General features: G+C 41.3%; 1 protein-coding gene across 1 annotated transcript in view; it reads left to right on the top strand.

Moving 5' to 3' along the window:
- The first annotated feature begins 1,886 nt into the window (after window positions 1-1,886).
- LOC125455548 (inverted formin-2-like) overlaps window positions 1,887-15,469 on the top strand; it is a 52,090-nt gene continuing 38,507 nt past the window's right edge. Inside the window, exons 1-4 of the mRNA XM_059649461.1 lie at window positions 1,887-1,916; window positions 6,615-6,618; window positions 6,733-7,023; window positions 10,410-10,525. Coding sequence (XP_059505444.1) covers window positions 1,887-1,916; window positions 6,615-6,618; window positions 6,733-7,023; window positions 10,410-10,525 — 441 coding nt within the window. The remainder of the gene's footprint in view (window positions 1,917-6,614; window positions 6,619-6,732; window positions 7,024-10,409; window positions 10,526-15,469) is intronic.

Below are 15,469 nucleotides of genomic sequence, written 5' to 3' on the forward strand. Positions count from 1 at the left end.
AGGAACAGGAAAGCTGATGTTTCGGGTTTGACCCTTCCTCAGAAATGGGGGAGGGAGAAGGGAGCTCTGGAATAAACAGAGGGGGGTGGTGGTGATAGAAAGTCGATGGTGGAGTGGATAGGTGGGAGGGAAGGCAGACATCTCAAGGAGGCGGGGATGAAGCTAGTAAAGGTGAGTGTAGGTAGGTAGTAGTGGGGATTGGTCAGTGAGGTGGGAGAAGCGGATAGGTAGATTTTGAAAGATGCTACCAAGGAGGCCTCAGTAAGTTGCCACTGTGCATCTTTTAGATGATAGATGGTAACACATGACATTTACGAAATTAACCACATTCCAAAAATATTGAATTGCCTGTAAAACACTTTGAGACTTCCAGTGCAAAGCACGAGACAAATTTGTTTTCCTTATTGAAACTGCAACCGAGTAACCATAGAGACTGCGACAACACATTTTAGATGACCCCATCTACAGTAATGTCCTTCTGACAGCTTGCCTTTATCCCACTGCTTATCATGTATGTTTCCCAGTGAGTGGAGCTTCTTCCTCTCATGACTGTCAGTCCGCTGCCCACAGTATAATTTTCCAAGGGTCGTGGTCAATGTTTTGTAATGAAAGCTCAGGTTAAGAAAGATATCTGATTAGCACAATGTTTCACAAAGATGTTTGCAGGTACTAGCATCATTAGCATGGAAATGAATATGTGTGTGGTTTTCAAGATGAGTTCAAATACTAACTATCATATTCATTCACCATTTAATTTCAGGGAGAATGATTTTTTAAAAAGGCTGAATTTCACAATTCTTAAATCCAGATTTCAAACATGCTATCCTTACTCAATGATACCAACCGCAATATCTGGCAATGGACTTTCTTATCAACCCCTCCCTTACCTTCATCTCATCAATGCATAGATGTCTCTGAGGACTATGCCACAACAAAAACCTTTGGTGCTGTTCATTCTTCTGCCATTTCTGTGTGTTCATGTTTCTCATTCTTTTTAAGTAGCTGCCGGTTTTTACACAATGCGGTTACACTCCATGTACTATCCTCCCAGCAATGAGAAACCACTCAGGAGTGAGGGAACTACTGAAAAGGTCACCGGATATAAAATGAGGAGTATCCCGATCAGGAACATGCTGTGGATTTCTACTGGAGCCCTATGGATGATAGAACACCAGAACCACTGACTTTCTAGTTTGAGAGCTGACTCCAAAAGGGCTCAAGAACCAATAGTACTCAGTATCAGTGAGAGCATCATTTGAAGCAGGAGTATTTAATATATCAGTACCCTATCTCAAGGGGTGTGGTTACCATTTTATTTTTAAAATATGTCTTATGGCGTGGCACCAGAGGATATGATAATGTGGAGAGAAGTAAATCACATGAATGACATGTGACTGCCACATTCAAAGGTCTATATAAGGCTGCAATGCTCTTTTCTGTATCTTAATGAGCAAAATATTGCGATTGTAATTCTCGGAAAACATTAAGACCAGCAGATTGCAAAGCAACCTTGATTGTTGGAGGAAATGCAATTTTGAAAACAAAAGAACCATAAACGTCTGATTGCTCAGAGAATTACTGCTGCACAGTGAGTGAATTTTACTTTGTGAAATAAACAGTAATCAACTGTTATATTGAAAAAAAACTCATTTGTATCATCTTAGTTCAGTCTTAATTTGTACACTAAATATTATATTGCTGTAGTATTTAACAATAAAGTTACTCATCACAACCAAGTTATTATTACATCACAACCAAGACCTTCTGCAGCGCATCTTATTGAGTATACACACTGCTGCTACTGAGCATTCATGATGGAGTTGTGAATGCTTGTGGCTGTAATGTCAAGCAAATGGGCTGCTTTGTCCTGAATGCTATCAAGCTGCATGAGCGCTATTGGAGCCACGCACATGCAGGTAAGTGGGGAGTATTCGGAGACATTCCTGACTTGTGCCTTGAAAATGATGGACATGCTTTTGGGGTGTCAAGAGATGACTTACTCACCGCAGTCTTCCTAGCCTCTGACCTACTCTTATAGCATACTTACCTAGAAACATAGAACAGCACAGCACAGTACAGGCCCTTCGGCCCACAATGTGGTGCCAACCTATTATCCTACTAAGATCAATCTACTGTGCATACCCTACATTTTACTACTCTCCATGTGCCTATCCAAGAGGCGCTTAAAAGTCTCTAAAGTATCTGGCTCCACTATCACTGCGGGGAGCGCATTCCACACATCCACTCTGTGTGAAGAAACTACCTCTGACATCTGCCCCATACTTTTCCTCCAATCACCTTAAAATTATGCCCCCTTGTAGTAGACATTTCTGCCCTGGGAAAAAGTCTCTAACTATCCACTTAATCTCTGCCTCTCATTATCTTGTACACCTCTATCACGTCACTTCTCATCCTTCTTCGCTCCAATGAAAGAAGTCCTAGCTCCCTCAACCTTTCCTCATAAGACCTGCCCTCCAGTCCAGGCAGCATCGTGGTAAATCTCTTCTGCTCCCTCTCTAAAGCTTCCACATCTTTCCTATAATGAGGTGACCAGAACTAAACACAATATTCCAAGTGTGGTCTAACCAGATTTTTGTAGACCTGCGTCATAACCTCGTGGCTCTTAAACTCAATTCTCTTGCCAATGAAATCCAACACACCATACAGCATCTTTACAACCCTATCAACTTGTCCAGTTGAGTTTCTGGTCAATGGTCACCCCAGGATGTTGATAGTTGGGCATTCAAAGATGGTAATGCCAGTCAATGTTGAGCAGTAGTGGTTACATTGCCTCTTATTGGAGACAGTCATTGTCCAGCATTTGTATGGCACAAATGTTACTTGCCACTTGTTACCAGCCCAAGTCTGGATTTGTTCAGACCTTGTTGCATATGAACATGGACTGCTTCAATATCTGAGGAGTAATGAATGGTGCTGAACATTGCGCAATCATCAGAGAATATCCCAACCTCTGACCTTAAGATGGAAGGAAGATCATTAATGAAGTAGCTGAAGATGGTTGGTCCTAGGATACCATCCTGAGGAGCTCCTGCAGAGATGTGCTGCAACTGAAATGACAGACCACCAACAACAACAAGAATCTTCCTAAATGCCAGGTATGACTCCAACCACTTGAGGGTTTGACCCCTGATGACTACTGGTTCCAGTTTTGCTGGGGCTCCTTAATGCCACACTTGGTCAAACGAGGCCTTGATACCAAGGGCCATCACTCTCATCTCACCTCTGGAATTCAGCTCTGTTGTCCATGTTTGAACCAAAGCTGTAATGAGGTCAGGAGTTGAGCGGCCCTGGTGGAACCCAAACTGGGCGTCACTGAGCAGGTTATTGCTGAGCAGGTGCTGCTTGAAAGCGCTGTTGATGGCACCTTCCATTGCTTTACTGATGATCAAGAGTAGACTGATGGAATGGTAATTGGCCAGATTGGATTTTTTGTGCACAGGACATATCTGGGAAATCTTTCACATCGTCAGGCAGTGCCAATGTATAACTGTAATGGAATATCTTGACTAGGGGAGCAGCAAGTTCTGGAGCACAAGCCTTCAGGTTATTGCCAGAATTTTGTCAGGACACATAGTCTTTACAGTATCCAGTGCTTCCAACCGTTTCTTGATATCACATGGAGTGAATTGAATTTGCTGAAGACTGGTGTCTGTGATGGTGAAGACCACTGAAGGAGGCCGAAGGGGATTTTCCACACTGCATTTCTGGCTGAAGATTGCAGTGAATGCTTCAACCTTATCTTTTGCACTGATATGCTGGGCTCTTTCATCATTGCCGATGGGGGTATTTGTGGAACCTCCTCCTCCATTGAGTTGTTTAATTCTCCACCACCATTCACAAGTGGACGTTGCAGGACATCAGAACTTAGATCTGATCTGTTGGCCGTGGGATTGCTTAGCTCTGGCTATCACTTGTTGCTTTCGCTGCTTGGCGTGCAAGCAGTCCAATTTGGTGGCTTTTCCAGGTTGAAACCTCATCGTCAGGTAACACTGGTGCTGCTCCTAGTATGTCCTCTTTCATTCTCAACTGATCCAGGGCTGGTCCCCAGGCTTGTTGGTAATGGTTGAGTGGGGGATATACCAGGCCATAATGCTACAGTTTGTATTCAAGTATAATCTGCTGTTGATGGCCCACCATGCCTCATGAAAGCCCAGTTTTGAGTTGCTAGATCTGTGTGAAGTCTGTCCCATTTAGCATAGTGATAGTGCCACTCAACACGATGGAAGTTATTCTCAATGTGAAGGCAGGACTCCATCTCCACAAGGATTGTGCAATGGTCACTCTTACCTTGCCACCACCTCTGCTGGGTCTGTCCTGCTGGTGGGACAGGATATATCCAGGATGGTGATGGTGGTGTTTGTATTGAACCAGTGGAGAGTTTGTCCCGATTTCCATTGAATCCAGTTTTGCAGTTTTTCCACATAAAAAACGAGGAGAGGCTCCACTCCAATAGGGCTGAATGGAAATTTGCAAGTAAATGCGGGAGACTGTGTATCTGAGTCCTCACATTTTGCTGTGTTATTCCACTGACATTTGGGTGAGAGTATAGTACAGTCATCTGAGTAATTAAGCTCCCTTCTGCACATCTGTCTCGCCAAATGTGTCCCTGCTGATGGAGAGTCCCTTCTATCAATCAAGCCGCACCAGAACTCAGATGGATCAGATAACTTCGGCAAGAAACCAGTAAAATCCCCAAAGGATCTCAGTGCCATTTGAGGAACTTCAAAATAGCAAATAGAAACGTGATCAATACTAACTCATGCTGCCATCTGCTGGTGGACAATAGAATTTCCACAATCCCTGCAATCCTTCACAGAATGGTAGAGATGTCGTATGCTGCTCAATAGTTTTTGTTTGTGATTGCCTCTTATTCATTTAAAAAGTGACTCATGAATAAAATGCAATCAACAATGCAAGATGGAATGAAATAAAGAATGGTTCGTGAAAACATCACTCTAGTAGCTCTGTCATTGTTGTTTTAACATCACAACTTGCATTTTGATAGCAAAATGTCAGCAGAGCTCTTGAATTTTTCTTTCCATTGATGTATAACTTTACTGGCTAGACCATATACAAAAGTTAAGGGCATGAAGGCAGTAGCAGTATGTACTCTTGGAAGTGTGAGGTGATGCACTTTGGTAGGAGTAACCAGAAGGCAAAGTACTGGGCTAATGGTAAGATTCTTAGTAGTGTAGATGAGCAGAGAGATCTCGGTGTCCATGTACACAGATCCTTGAAAGTTGCCACCCAGGTTGACAGGGCTGTTGAGAAGGCGTACAGTGTTTTAGCTTTTATTAATAGAGGGATCGAGTTCCAGAACCAAGAGGTTATGGTGAAGCTGTACAAAACTCTGGTGCGGCCGCACTTGGAGTATTGCATACAGTTCTGGTCACCGCATTATAAGAAGGATGTGGAAGCTTTGGAAAGGGTGCAGAGGAGATTTACTAGGATGTTGCCTGGTATGGAAGGAAGGTCTTACGAGGAAAGGCTGAAGGACTTGAGGCTGTTTTCATTAGCGAGAAGAAGGTTGAGAGGTGACATAATTGAAACATATAAAATAATCAGAGGGTTAGATAGGGTGGATAGGGAGAGCCTTTTTCCTAGGATGGTGACGGTGAGCACGAGGGGGCATAGCTTTAAATTGAGGGGTGAAAGATATAGCACAGATGTCAGAGGTAGTTTCTTTACTCAGAGAGTAGTAAGGGAATGGAACGCTTTGCCTGCAACGGTAGTAGATTCGCCAACTTTAGGTACATTTAAGCCGTCATTGGATAAGCATATGGACGTACATGGAATAGTGTAGGTTAGATGGGCTTGAGATCGGTATGACAGGTCGGCACAACATTGAGGGCCGAAGGGCCTGTACTGTGCTGTAATGTTCTATTATCTATCTATCTAATAAATGTGTAAAGTTAATCCTCAATAAATATATATTGGGTTTTTGATGTTGACCATTAAAATGTATAAGTCATCCTGGCCATTTTTTAAATCCACACTTATCTTGTGGTAGTAATGAATCAAGTTCTCCCAGGCCATCAATAGTATTTCTAATGCAAAATTCAAGTATCTGGCACCATTTCCCAAGCATGCCAGATTCCAGCAAACAGAATTGGTGTGCTTCCAGAAATCTCAATTTTACGTTAATTTGAAGGAGACATTTTAAAGCAGGTATTTTGATGCCCATATTTTACAACAGTATGTGGAGTTTTCCAAATTTAAATATTTTCCACTGCACTTTTCCACATTGATGGGAAGGGAATCAGCTTCGCACGTGCAGTCATTAGCCTAACCAAATTGGCCTCAGCCCATGGATTTGGTGTATATTTTAACACCTGTGAAAATCTTCGTTTCTTTCTAAACACATGAATGCTTCCAGTAATGCTCTTAATTCAATATCTAATAAAGTTGATAAACAGTCATTTTTCCTGCAGTATTACTAACAGTAATACTGTATCCGAGCCACATACAGATTCATTCATAATACCTGCTGCCTACGAAATTTCAAGCAGTTCTTCATCCAGCATAATACATACATGTAATGTAATGCTGCATTGCTTTGAACTAATAATGATATGTTCTATCTGTTTGCACAGGAAGGTATGGCTGGTAAAATATATGCACGGCAGAAATGGATTTTATTGAAGCGAGCACTTCCTAAAGGGAAGTGAAAAGCAGTTACAAGTAATCCAGAAGATGACTTTGAATGTGAAGATCCCAAAGTCTGCATCCATTTGCTGCAGGACCCTACTCTTAGAAACTACTATCTCCTGAAGAAGTACCTGACAAATTGCAGTGACATGTGGATGGTTGAATTCCTAGAACTCAGTGGCCTCAACTTGATGTTAAAAGCCTTGGATAAGTTGTCAAGCAGAGGAATGCCTAAGATTGATGATGCCCTTCTACAACTCACCTGTGTGAGCTGTGTAAAAGCTGTGATGAATTCTCCAAATGGAATTGAACATCTTGTGAATGATGAAAACCAGATTAGAAAACTACTACAAGGTACGGTTAGCAATAACACTTTGGAATACAATTCTTCATCCCGCAGTCCTAATGTGGTGGCTCTCCCAATAAAAATGCAGATTAAACAATCCAATTCAAACCTTAGGCTGTCCATTCACATCACTGCCAACTGTTAGATTGAGTGCACTATTAAACCATGTCTGTGATGTTGATGTGTTACAGTTCACTCAGGGAGTCCAAGTTACTGTGGCAACATGCATTCTGCATGCACTTTGCAATCTGGAGCGACGGACAGTGATGGTTGAGGCTCCAAAATTATTCCCATCACACTGTTAACCAGAAATCTCACCCACTCATACCACCTGCCATTGGCATGTGTTGGACTGCTTCACAAATTGATATTTAATCTGTGTGACTTGGTTATGAAAGCACCATGTCCTTGATATCAAGTCGTGGGGTGAGACTCAAATCCAAAACAAAATGTATCTTTATTTAAGTTATTGTTTCTGTCTGTTTCATCAATCTCTTTTAATCCCTTCATCATTAGGCAATAGACAATAGACAATAGGTGCAGGAGTAGGCCATTCGGCCCTTTGAGCCAGCACCTCCATTCATTATGATCATGGCTGATCATCCACAATCAGTATCCTGTTCCTGCCTTATCCCCATATCCCTTGATTCCACTATCTTTAAGAGCTCTATCCATCATTCCACCTCTCTATTTTGCTTTGTGTACATGATTTTACGCTGGATTAAATATTCTAATTTACACTTCCTGCTTCAGACCGCATGTGCCTGAGGAAAGATTCCCCATTTTGATTGATTCAGGGTGTGCACACTGTTTCTTACCTGTTCATGTATGTCCCTGACCCTTGTGGCCATGCTCTCAGTGTCCGTAAGGGTAAAACTTTCTCAGTAAGGGCACACAGTTAAGTTGCCTAGAAGTGATGGTTGTTCTGGATCCCAACACGATCATGCCCTTTTCCAGACTTTACTGGGACAGGAACGAGAAGTGAATCTACTTGAAAAGCCCAGCAGGTGTGGTAGCATCTGTGAAGGGAAATCAGAGCTAATGTTGTGGATCTGAGAATGCTCTGAGGAAAGGTCACTGGACCCTCAATGTTAACTCTAATTTCTCTTTGCAGATGCTGCCAGGCCTGCTGAGCTTTACCACCAAATTCTGTTCTTGTTCCTTATTTACAGCATCTACGGTTCTTTCAGTTTTTATTTACTGAGACAGATTTAAAGGTGAGCCAGGAACAACCTTGGATCTGTCAGGAAATCAGTGAATATAAGGAAAAGGGATAGTAGGAACTGCAGATGCTGGGGAATCCGCGACAACAAGGTGCAGAGCTGGATGAACACAGCGGGCCAAGCAGCATCATAGGAGCAGGACAGCTTCACTGATGTTTTTCCAGAGGGAGGAGGGTAACTTCTTCAGGGGTAGGCATCCTTTGAAGAGGCTTCGCAGTGGGGTTAAAATTGTTTCAGAGATAGTAGAAACTGCAGATGCTGGAGAATCTGAGACAACAAGGTGTAGAGCTGGATGAACACAGCAGGCCAAGCAGCATCATAGGTCATTTCAGCAATTTACCAAGATGCCCAAGGTGAAAGCACAGTAGGAGGAGTGTTCCTCAGTGAAACTAACAAACAGTGAAGGCTTTGACCACTTACACTGAGGACTTCTCAAATCATAGCCATTGAGAAATTACTGTTCAAAGCCCATTTTCTCCCAGTCTGTGCTATCACTATTTATCAGGAGATTGTCATCTTCTTGGAAGGCACTTTAGCTATCCAGTACTTCGCACCTTTAGTTGCACTCGTCTGTGGCCAGCCCTCACCATGGGATGGGCCAGTTTACATGCATCTACTTGGTATTTCACAATGAGAGACAAGTTGAGAAGCATCACCAACAACAACACAATCACCAACAGCACCAGTCAACCATCAACAGCAGGAGAGCTCCAGCAGCAACACCAGCTGCCTTTCTTTCAGCAGCATACCACTACACAGGGTAGATGGGATGAACACTGAGATCAGGCTAGAAGGCAGTTAGACCACAAATTGGGATCCAAAGCAGAAGATTTGCTCTCTCTCTCTCTCTCTGTCTATGCTTCTAGGCAGCAGTATCTCAAGAAGCTGAGGCTATCACAACAGATCACTGTTGACATCAGTTTCTCTGTAAATCCATGCCAACCCCAACCAATCACCCACCTCCCATCAGTGTTCTGCCTCTTCCAACTTTGTGTGCTTTTATTAAATGCAAGGAGAGAAGGCAGAGAGGTACGAGAGTTGAAAATGGTGCTTGTGCAGAGGTGGGATTTGTGTAAGGTGTTTGTAAAGCATGGGTGAAGGGAAGATGAAGGGAAGTGTAGGTGCTTAGGTGGGAATGCTAGCTTCATTGAGAGTGGGGAATGAGTGAAGCTACATACAACTGAGAAATGCTGTGCAGGAGAATCCTTGTGTGGAATAGATATCCCCGACTCATACCCTCCCTCTCCCCAACTCTGTTTGCTGTCACTCCCTCCCAATTTACTGGATCTCTTGGGTACATTGTTCCCAGTTTGGAGGGAAACCATTTTCACTGCCATTCCTGGCCCCTGGCATCCATGTCCATTTGGTTGTAGACATTGTCCATTTCCTTCCGTCCCTTAGCTCACTGCAGCTCTCAGATTCCACAGCAGGAATACCAGATAAGAATTAGAGATGCAACAATCAACCTTTCCACATCTTCCTTGCATTTCTGTGGTTACTGCAGCCTCAGAAATTCAAGCGCTGATGAGCCATTCAAACCCATGTCATACACCCTTTAATAAGAAGTGCCTCGTTGCTCAGAATAGATGCATAATCCCACTCAACTGCCCTGACTAGCCGAGGCTGGCTGCTAAAGCCATGACTCAGTTAGAGAGTTTCAGCAAAACCCATTCCAGCTATCAACAGGCTACCTGTCTCCAAATTAGCCATAGGCTAATTTGGCAAACTTCCCTCCTAAGACTCTGCTTGAATGCTCACTAAAAGACGGTGGACATATCCAAACGCCATTCATTCACAACTGATTTAAAACAATTAAGATTGCCGACGGTGTGGAATTGATGGGACAAATGATCTTTATATAATACATACTTTCTCTTGGTCTTTATTATGATTGATGACATTTATCAGCAGAGAAATTAATAATAAAATAAGTTGAAACTCAGGATAGTATCCAGAAAGCATGCATCCGGCTTAACACATTCTTACAAATCTGTATGTATAATATGTCATGTACAGAATTTATTAGAGGATACCTTTTCACAAAGAAGAATATGATTTATGTTGATTTCTAGTGCAACTGCTGCAATGTTTATCCTGGCACTTTTATCTTCTCAAGTAATTGTGCTTGTGTAAATTCTGACACTTTACAAATAAATTCTGCTTACTTGCAGCTCTGAATACATCTGTGATCCTGGTGAAGAAACAAGTATTTGATTTGCTGGCAGCCCTCTGCATGTACTCCCCAGAAGGTCATGATCAGGTTTTATATGCACTACAACACTACAAGGCAAGGATTGTACCACAGGGAATATAGCAGCACCATGCTTTGAAAGAAAAGTGGAGATTTTCAAGGGTCTGCACTCAGAGTCATAGAGTCATACAGCACAGCAACAGAGCCTGGTCCATCCACTCCATGCCAACCATTTTCCCAAACTAAACTAATCTCACCTTCCTGTGCTTGGCCCATACCCCTCCAAACATTTGTTACTCTTATCTAAATGTCTTTTAAACGTCGTAACTGTACCCACATCCGTCATTTCCTCTGGAAGTTCATTCCACACACAAACTACCCTCTCTGAGAAAAAAATGGCTCCTCATGTCTTTTTTTAAATCTTTCTCCTCTCACCTTAAAAATATGCCCTCTGGACTTGAAATCCTCCACACTATGGAAAAGACACCAGCCATTCACCTTATCTGTACCTTCATAATTTCATAAACCGCTCAACCTCCGGTACAGTTATTGAAAAGAAATAAAATCAGAGTCTCATTTTCTGATATTTGCTGTTCCAAGCAATTTGCTCTTACAGGGGAAAGGTTCCCAACTTTGCTTACTTTTCAGTGCATTGTGTCAGGATATTTCAGAATTGACAAACAGCTTGTTTTGATGTAGATTCCTAAAATAGCATCATGCAGTGTTGGACTGAGCAACTCTCTGGTCATTATTTTCATAGTGTTGACTATTATGGAATACTTGCAATGCTAAATACTTTGTAAAATGAAATATCCTTTTCTCAAAGGACAGATGCCAATTTATTGATAATGAAAATAACAGGTTAACATTACACCAACTTCAGTGTAATTTTAATATATAGTTATTAACTAAGCAATTTGTTAGCGAGCAAAATTGGACATTGCCACTGAATGGGTTGCCACCCAAATAAGTAGATTACCTGCACAAAATCAAAGTTGCTGGAAAAGCTCAGCAGGCCTGGCAACATCTGTGGAGGAGAAAATAGAGTTCACGTTTCGGGCCCAGCGACCCTTCCTCAGAGCCAGACCTGAAACATTAACACTTTTTTCTGCTTCACAGATGCTGCAAGCCCTGCTGAGCTTTTCCAGCAACTTTGTTTTTGTTCCTGATTTACAGCATCCGTAGTTCTTTCAGGTTTTTTTTAAGTAGATTACCTGCTTCTTTTTGGTTAGACTCACAATATGCCAGCCAAGTGCTGTTGTCTCATTCATGTGTTGTTGGACAGTCTGGGTCTCCTGGATTTATGCTAGCAGGTACTTTGGCTAAGTTCAAATAAGAATTATAAAGTGTAACTCTTGCCAGAGGAAGTAAACTTGGTTAACAAAGCATTCAAGATCCGAGACTTTACCACAAGGAGCAGAGTACAAAAGCGAGGAAGTTATGACAAACCATCATAAAACATTAGCTCTGCCTCAATTGGAGGATGGTGTCTAATTCTAGGCACCACATGTTAAGAAGGATGTGAGAACAATGGAGAGGGTACAACAAAGATTCATGAAAAGGTTTAGTGGAGGAGAGGATAGATTGGAGAAGCTGTGCAGGTTCTGGGGGAAGTGAATACTGACAGGAGGTATTCAAAATCCGGACCTGGACAAATTAGAGAGGGAGAAATAACTTTTCTCATTGGTATAAAGGTCAAAAGGCAGATGCACAAATTCTAGTGGGTTGGCAACAAAAGAAAAGGCTATGTGAGGAAGATCATTTTCACATTGTGACTAATTCAAACATGGCTTTCAAAAGAGAATTGGATAACTTTCTGAAAAGGAAGAAATTCCAGTGCAATGGAGAGAAGGTGGGTGAGTAGAAGTGGATAAATTGATCGTTCAGTGAGCTGACACTAATTCAATGGACCAAATGCCCTCATTTGTGCTCTAATCATTCTGTAGTTTGATGAAGAATGCACAGAGTTTCAACTTTTGCAGCTGAAAACCATATTTTCTCTAGGGCAATTTTTTTGCCATTCTCCAGACAGAGACAGGACATTGGCAGCATGAGATCACAGCAAGTTTTACAATCTCCCGAGCCCTTACCGATGGTAGTGGTTACCAACAAACAGATATGATACTCTCAATGGGTGTATGCTTTTCTATAATTACGGAGAAGAGATTAATGATAAAGTCTAAGGTTGAGCGGTGTTAGACAGCATTTAAGGAGAGGAAACCCATTGAAATATGGAGGCATTACAGGTTACAAGAGGAGGGTTGTAAAACTATGCATTAGTACTTCACTAAAGATTCAATAGGGGAGTCTGTGTGAGAACCCTCAGTCACGATTATCTGCACTGCTGGCTCTGTACCAATGATTACGATAACTGCACAGTTTTGTGGTGTTTCTTGCAGCCATAGGAGTTTGTGCAATTTATCAACTGACTGCTGTACTTTACAAGAGAGCTGGGGAATTCATCACAATTTGATATCGCAGACAGGCAGCTGCTCTCCAGCTTTATGACTTTCTGACTTTCCCATGCTCTGAGATGTAGTTTCATGAGATCTATAAAAAAACTCACAACTTCCATAACAGGAAGGGCTTCCAGTCTCTAAATGGAGTTAAGGTGGAAGTCTGGTTAAACGGCCAAAGGAACTCAGCCCTTGTGACTGTAGAACTGTCAACATCAGTAAAATATTTGATATATCTCATATTACAAAGAGTGAGACAGGATGCCGATGGTAAAGTCATGAACTACTTTTACTTTTAGCAATGATGAAAATATAGATAGGTCACATTTTTAATCCTAAATGTTTGAGAGATATATCTGTCATGCATTTCAAGAAGCTCGTCTTTCAAAAATATGAAAATTGTCTGCTGTTCCTTGTAAAATCAATGCTGTCAGTGATCCAATAGTGGGCAGGTACACCTAAAGACAGCAAGGTCAAATCCATACTTGTTCAGGCTTGTCTGAAATCTATCACTGGACGTTCAGGTTTAAGCTACACAAAGCAGAAAATCTTGACTTGTACCATTATAGAAACTCAAATATTCTCGGTTAGAAGATTCAATGTCTACGTAGCATGTTTGAAAAGATACAAACAGCCTGTAAAAATTGTTTATCACACAAAGGAGTGTTACAGATGGCCGAAAAAAGTTACTGCACTGTTAATATAATACAATAAATAAGACATGATTGCAGCACAGTTTAATATCCTTGCCACTGATTGCCATTTACATGGATTAATATCAAAGAAATATAATCTACAACAGTGCTCTGCTAAGTACGCTAAATAACAATTCTAATGTGTACTGATGATAACCAGAAATACTCATTAAACTAAAATGCTGCTTAAAACTGACAGCTAATGAAAGCAGTTCAGCTAAAAAAGGCAAAATTTGTGACTGAAAATCCCATCTGGAAATTATATACTCCATCTAATCGCCTAACTAATTCTATTGTTCACTCCAATCAGTGCCTGTTGTCTTCCTTGTTGGCTGATATGATTAATATCTCTACAAATTAATTCAAGCTCTCTGGTACATTAAGTGGAACATTACAGTTAGTAGCTTCATTAGATTGTCAGACTGAAAGCTCTTGACAATTTCAGTCTTTTGATCTTGCCAACAGAAAATGTTTTAGATTATACTCTGTTCCAACAAATTTTCCTCTGGCAGATTTCAAAATGTAAAAAATCAAGAATGAATCTGAATATTTAATTGCTGACTGACCTGAATGATAACAGCATGAAATGTTATCACAATCAAATCCATTCCTGATAAAGAATTGTTCCCTGTATCTTTTAATCAGCTACAGATATTTAAGTGTTGGAATTGTGCTTTCAGAATCAACTGGCTGGATAATGTGTCAACTCTGATATATTTGTTTTTGTTATGCTCTTCTGAACTTTCTAGCCTATTTTTAATTAGACTTTTGTATTGCCTACCCTGTTCCTAATTCCCATTGTTGTAAATTACTGTCACTCACAGCTTTAATTTGCGTCATTTTTGTTATCCCAAGTACTTCATAAGTCAGCGACTCCAGCACCTGTTCTATATGTAATTATCATTCCATTCAGACTTAACTTGCCTGCCTCTCTACATTGTAAAATTATGCTTTCCATGATCATGACTCAGCAATATCCTCTGCTTTCTCTAAGCTTTATACACTGTTGAACTTTGTTTCCATTGCCTGTGGCTCCCCACCCTCTTCTCCAGCCAGAAGCTTGTTATCTGAATGTTTTTTTCCACCTGGACCCTTTTCTCCAGCCTCTTAACCCCTAGCATTTCTATAGTGGGAACTGCTGGTGTGACATTAATTTCCCCAATTTTTCCGTTTCATTCATTCAGTCTAACCTGTCGCCCTCTCAACAAGAAAGGCACAATTGTCTCTGGTCTTACTCTAACATGGTCAATAAACCTGAACTGTTGGGCTTTGATAATCTGACAAATACCTTGCAGATGCAGAAAATCAACTCTGACACCTCTTACTTCCTCCTGGGCCATGATCCCACGCTGAGAATTGTTTCCAAAACACTGAGTGGCCTTCTCTCCTCCAGTGATTTTCCCTCCCTTGTCTCCAATCTTATAGATCCCAATTCCATACGGCCCACTGCTATTCCTTCCCTAAACATACTTGTCCTACTAGATCTATAATTGCAGTCTGTGTTATCACTCCATGGAACCCATTATATTCTATATCAATTCTATTTTTCTTGCTTTTTCCAGTCTTTTCCCACCACATACACCCTCTTCACTTTAACAGCTTCCTGGCCCTAACCAACTTTTCACCATCGATGTATAAGCTTTCTAAACCTCCATCTCCAACAAAGTTGAACAGAAGTCCAACCAATCCCTCTCCCCCAACACAATCTGCTGCCTGACTTAACTTGTTCTTACGTTGATTAGACAACCGTTTAATTCAAATCACTTCCATATAAGAGTTTTATTTCAGATTTCCAGCATCCACTGTAATTTTTTTATATTATTTCAGTGGTTTATCATATTTTGAATAACTTTGTAGCGTAGAACTCCCTTCTTGGGACATCCTTCATT

This window comes from Stegostoma tigrinum, chromosome 10 (genome assembly GCF_030684315.1).
Source record: "Stegostoma tigrinum isolate sSteTig4 chromosome 10, sSteTig4.hap1, whole genome shotgun sequence".
In the NCBI taxonomy this organism is placed as follows: Eukaryota; Metazoa; Chordata; class Chondrichthyes; order Orectolobiformes; family Stegostomatidae; genus Stegostoma; species Stegostoma tigrinum.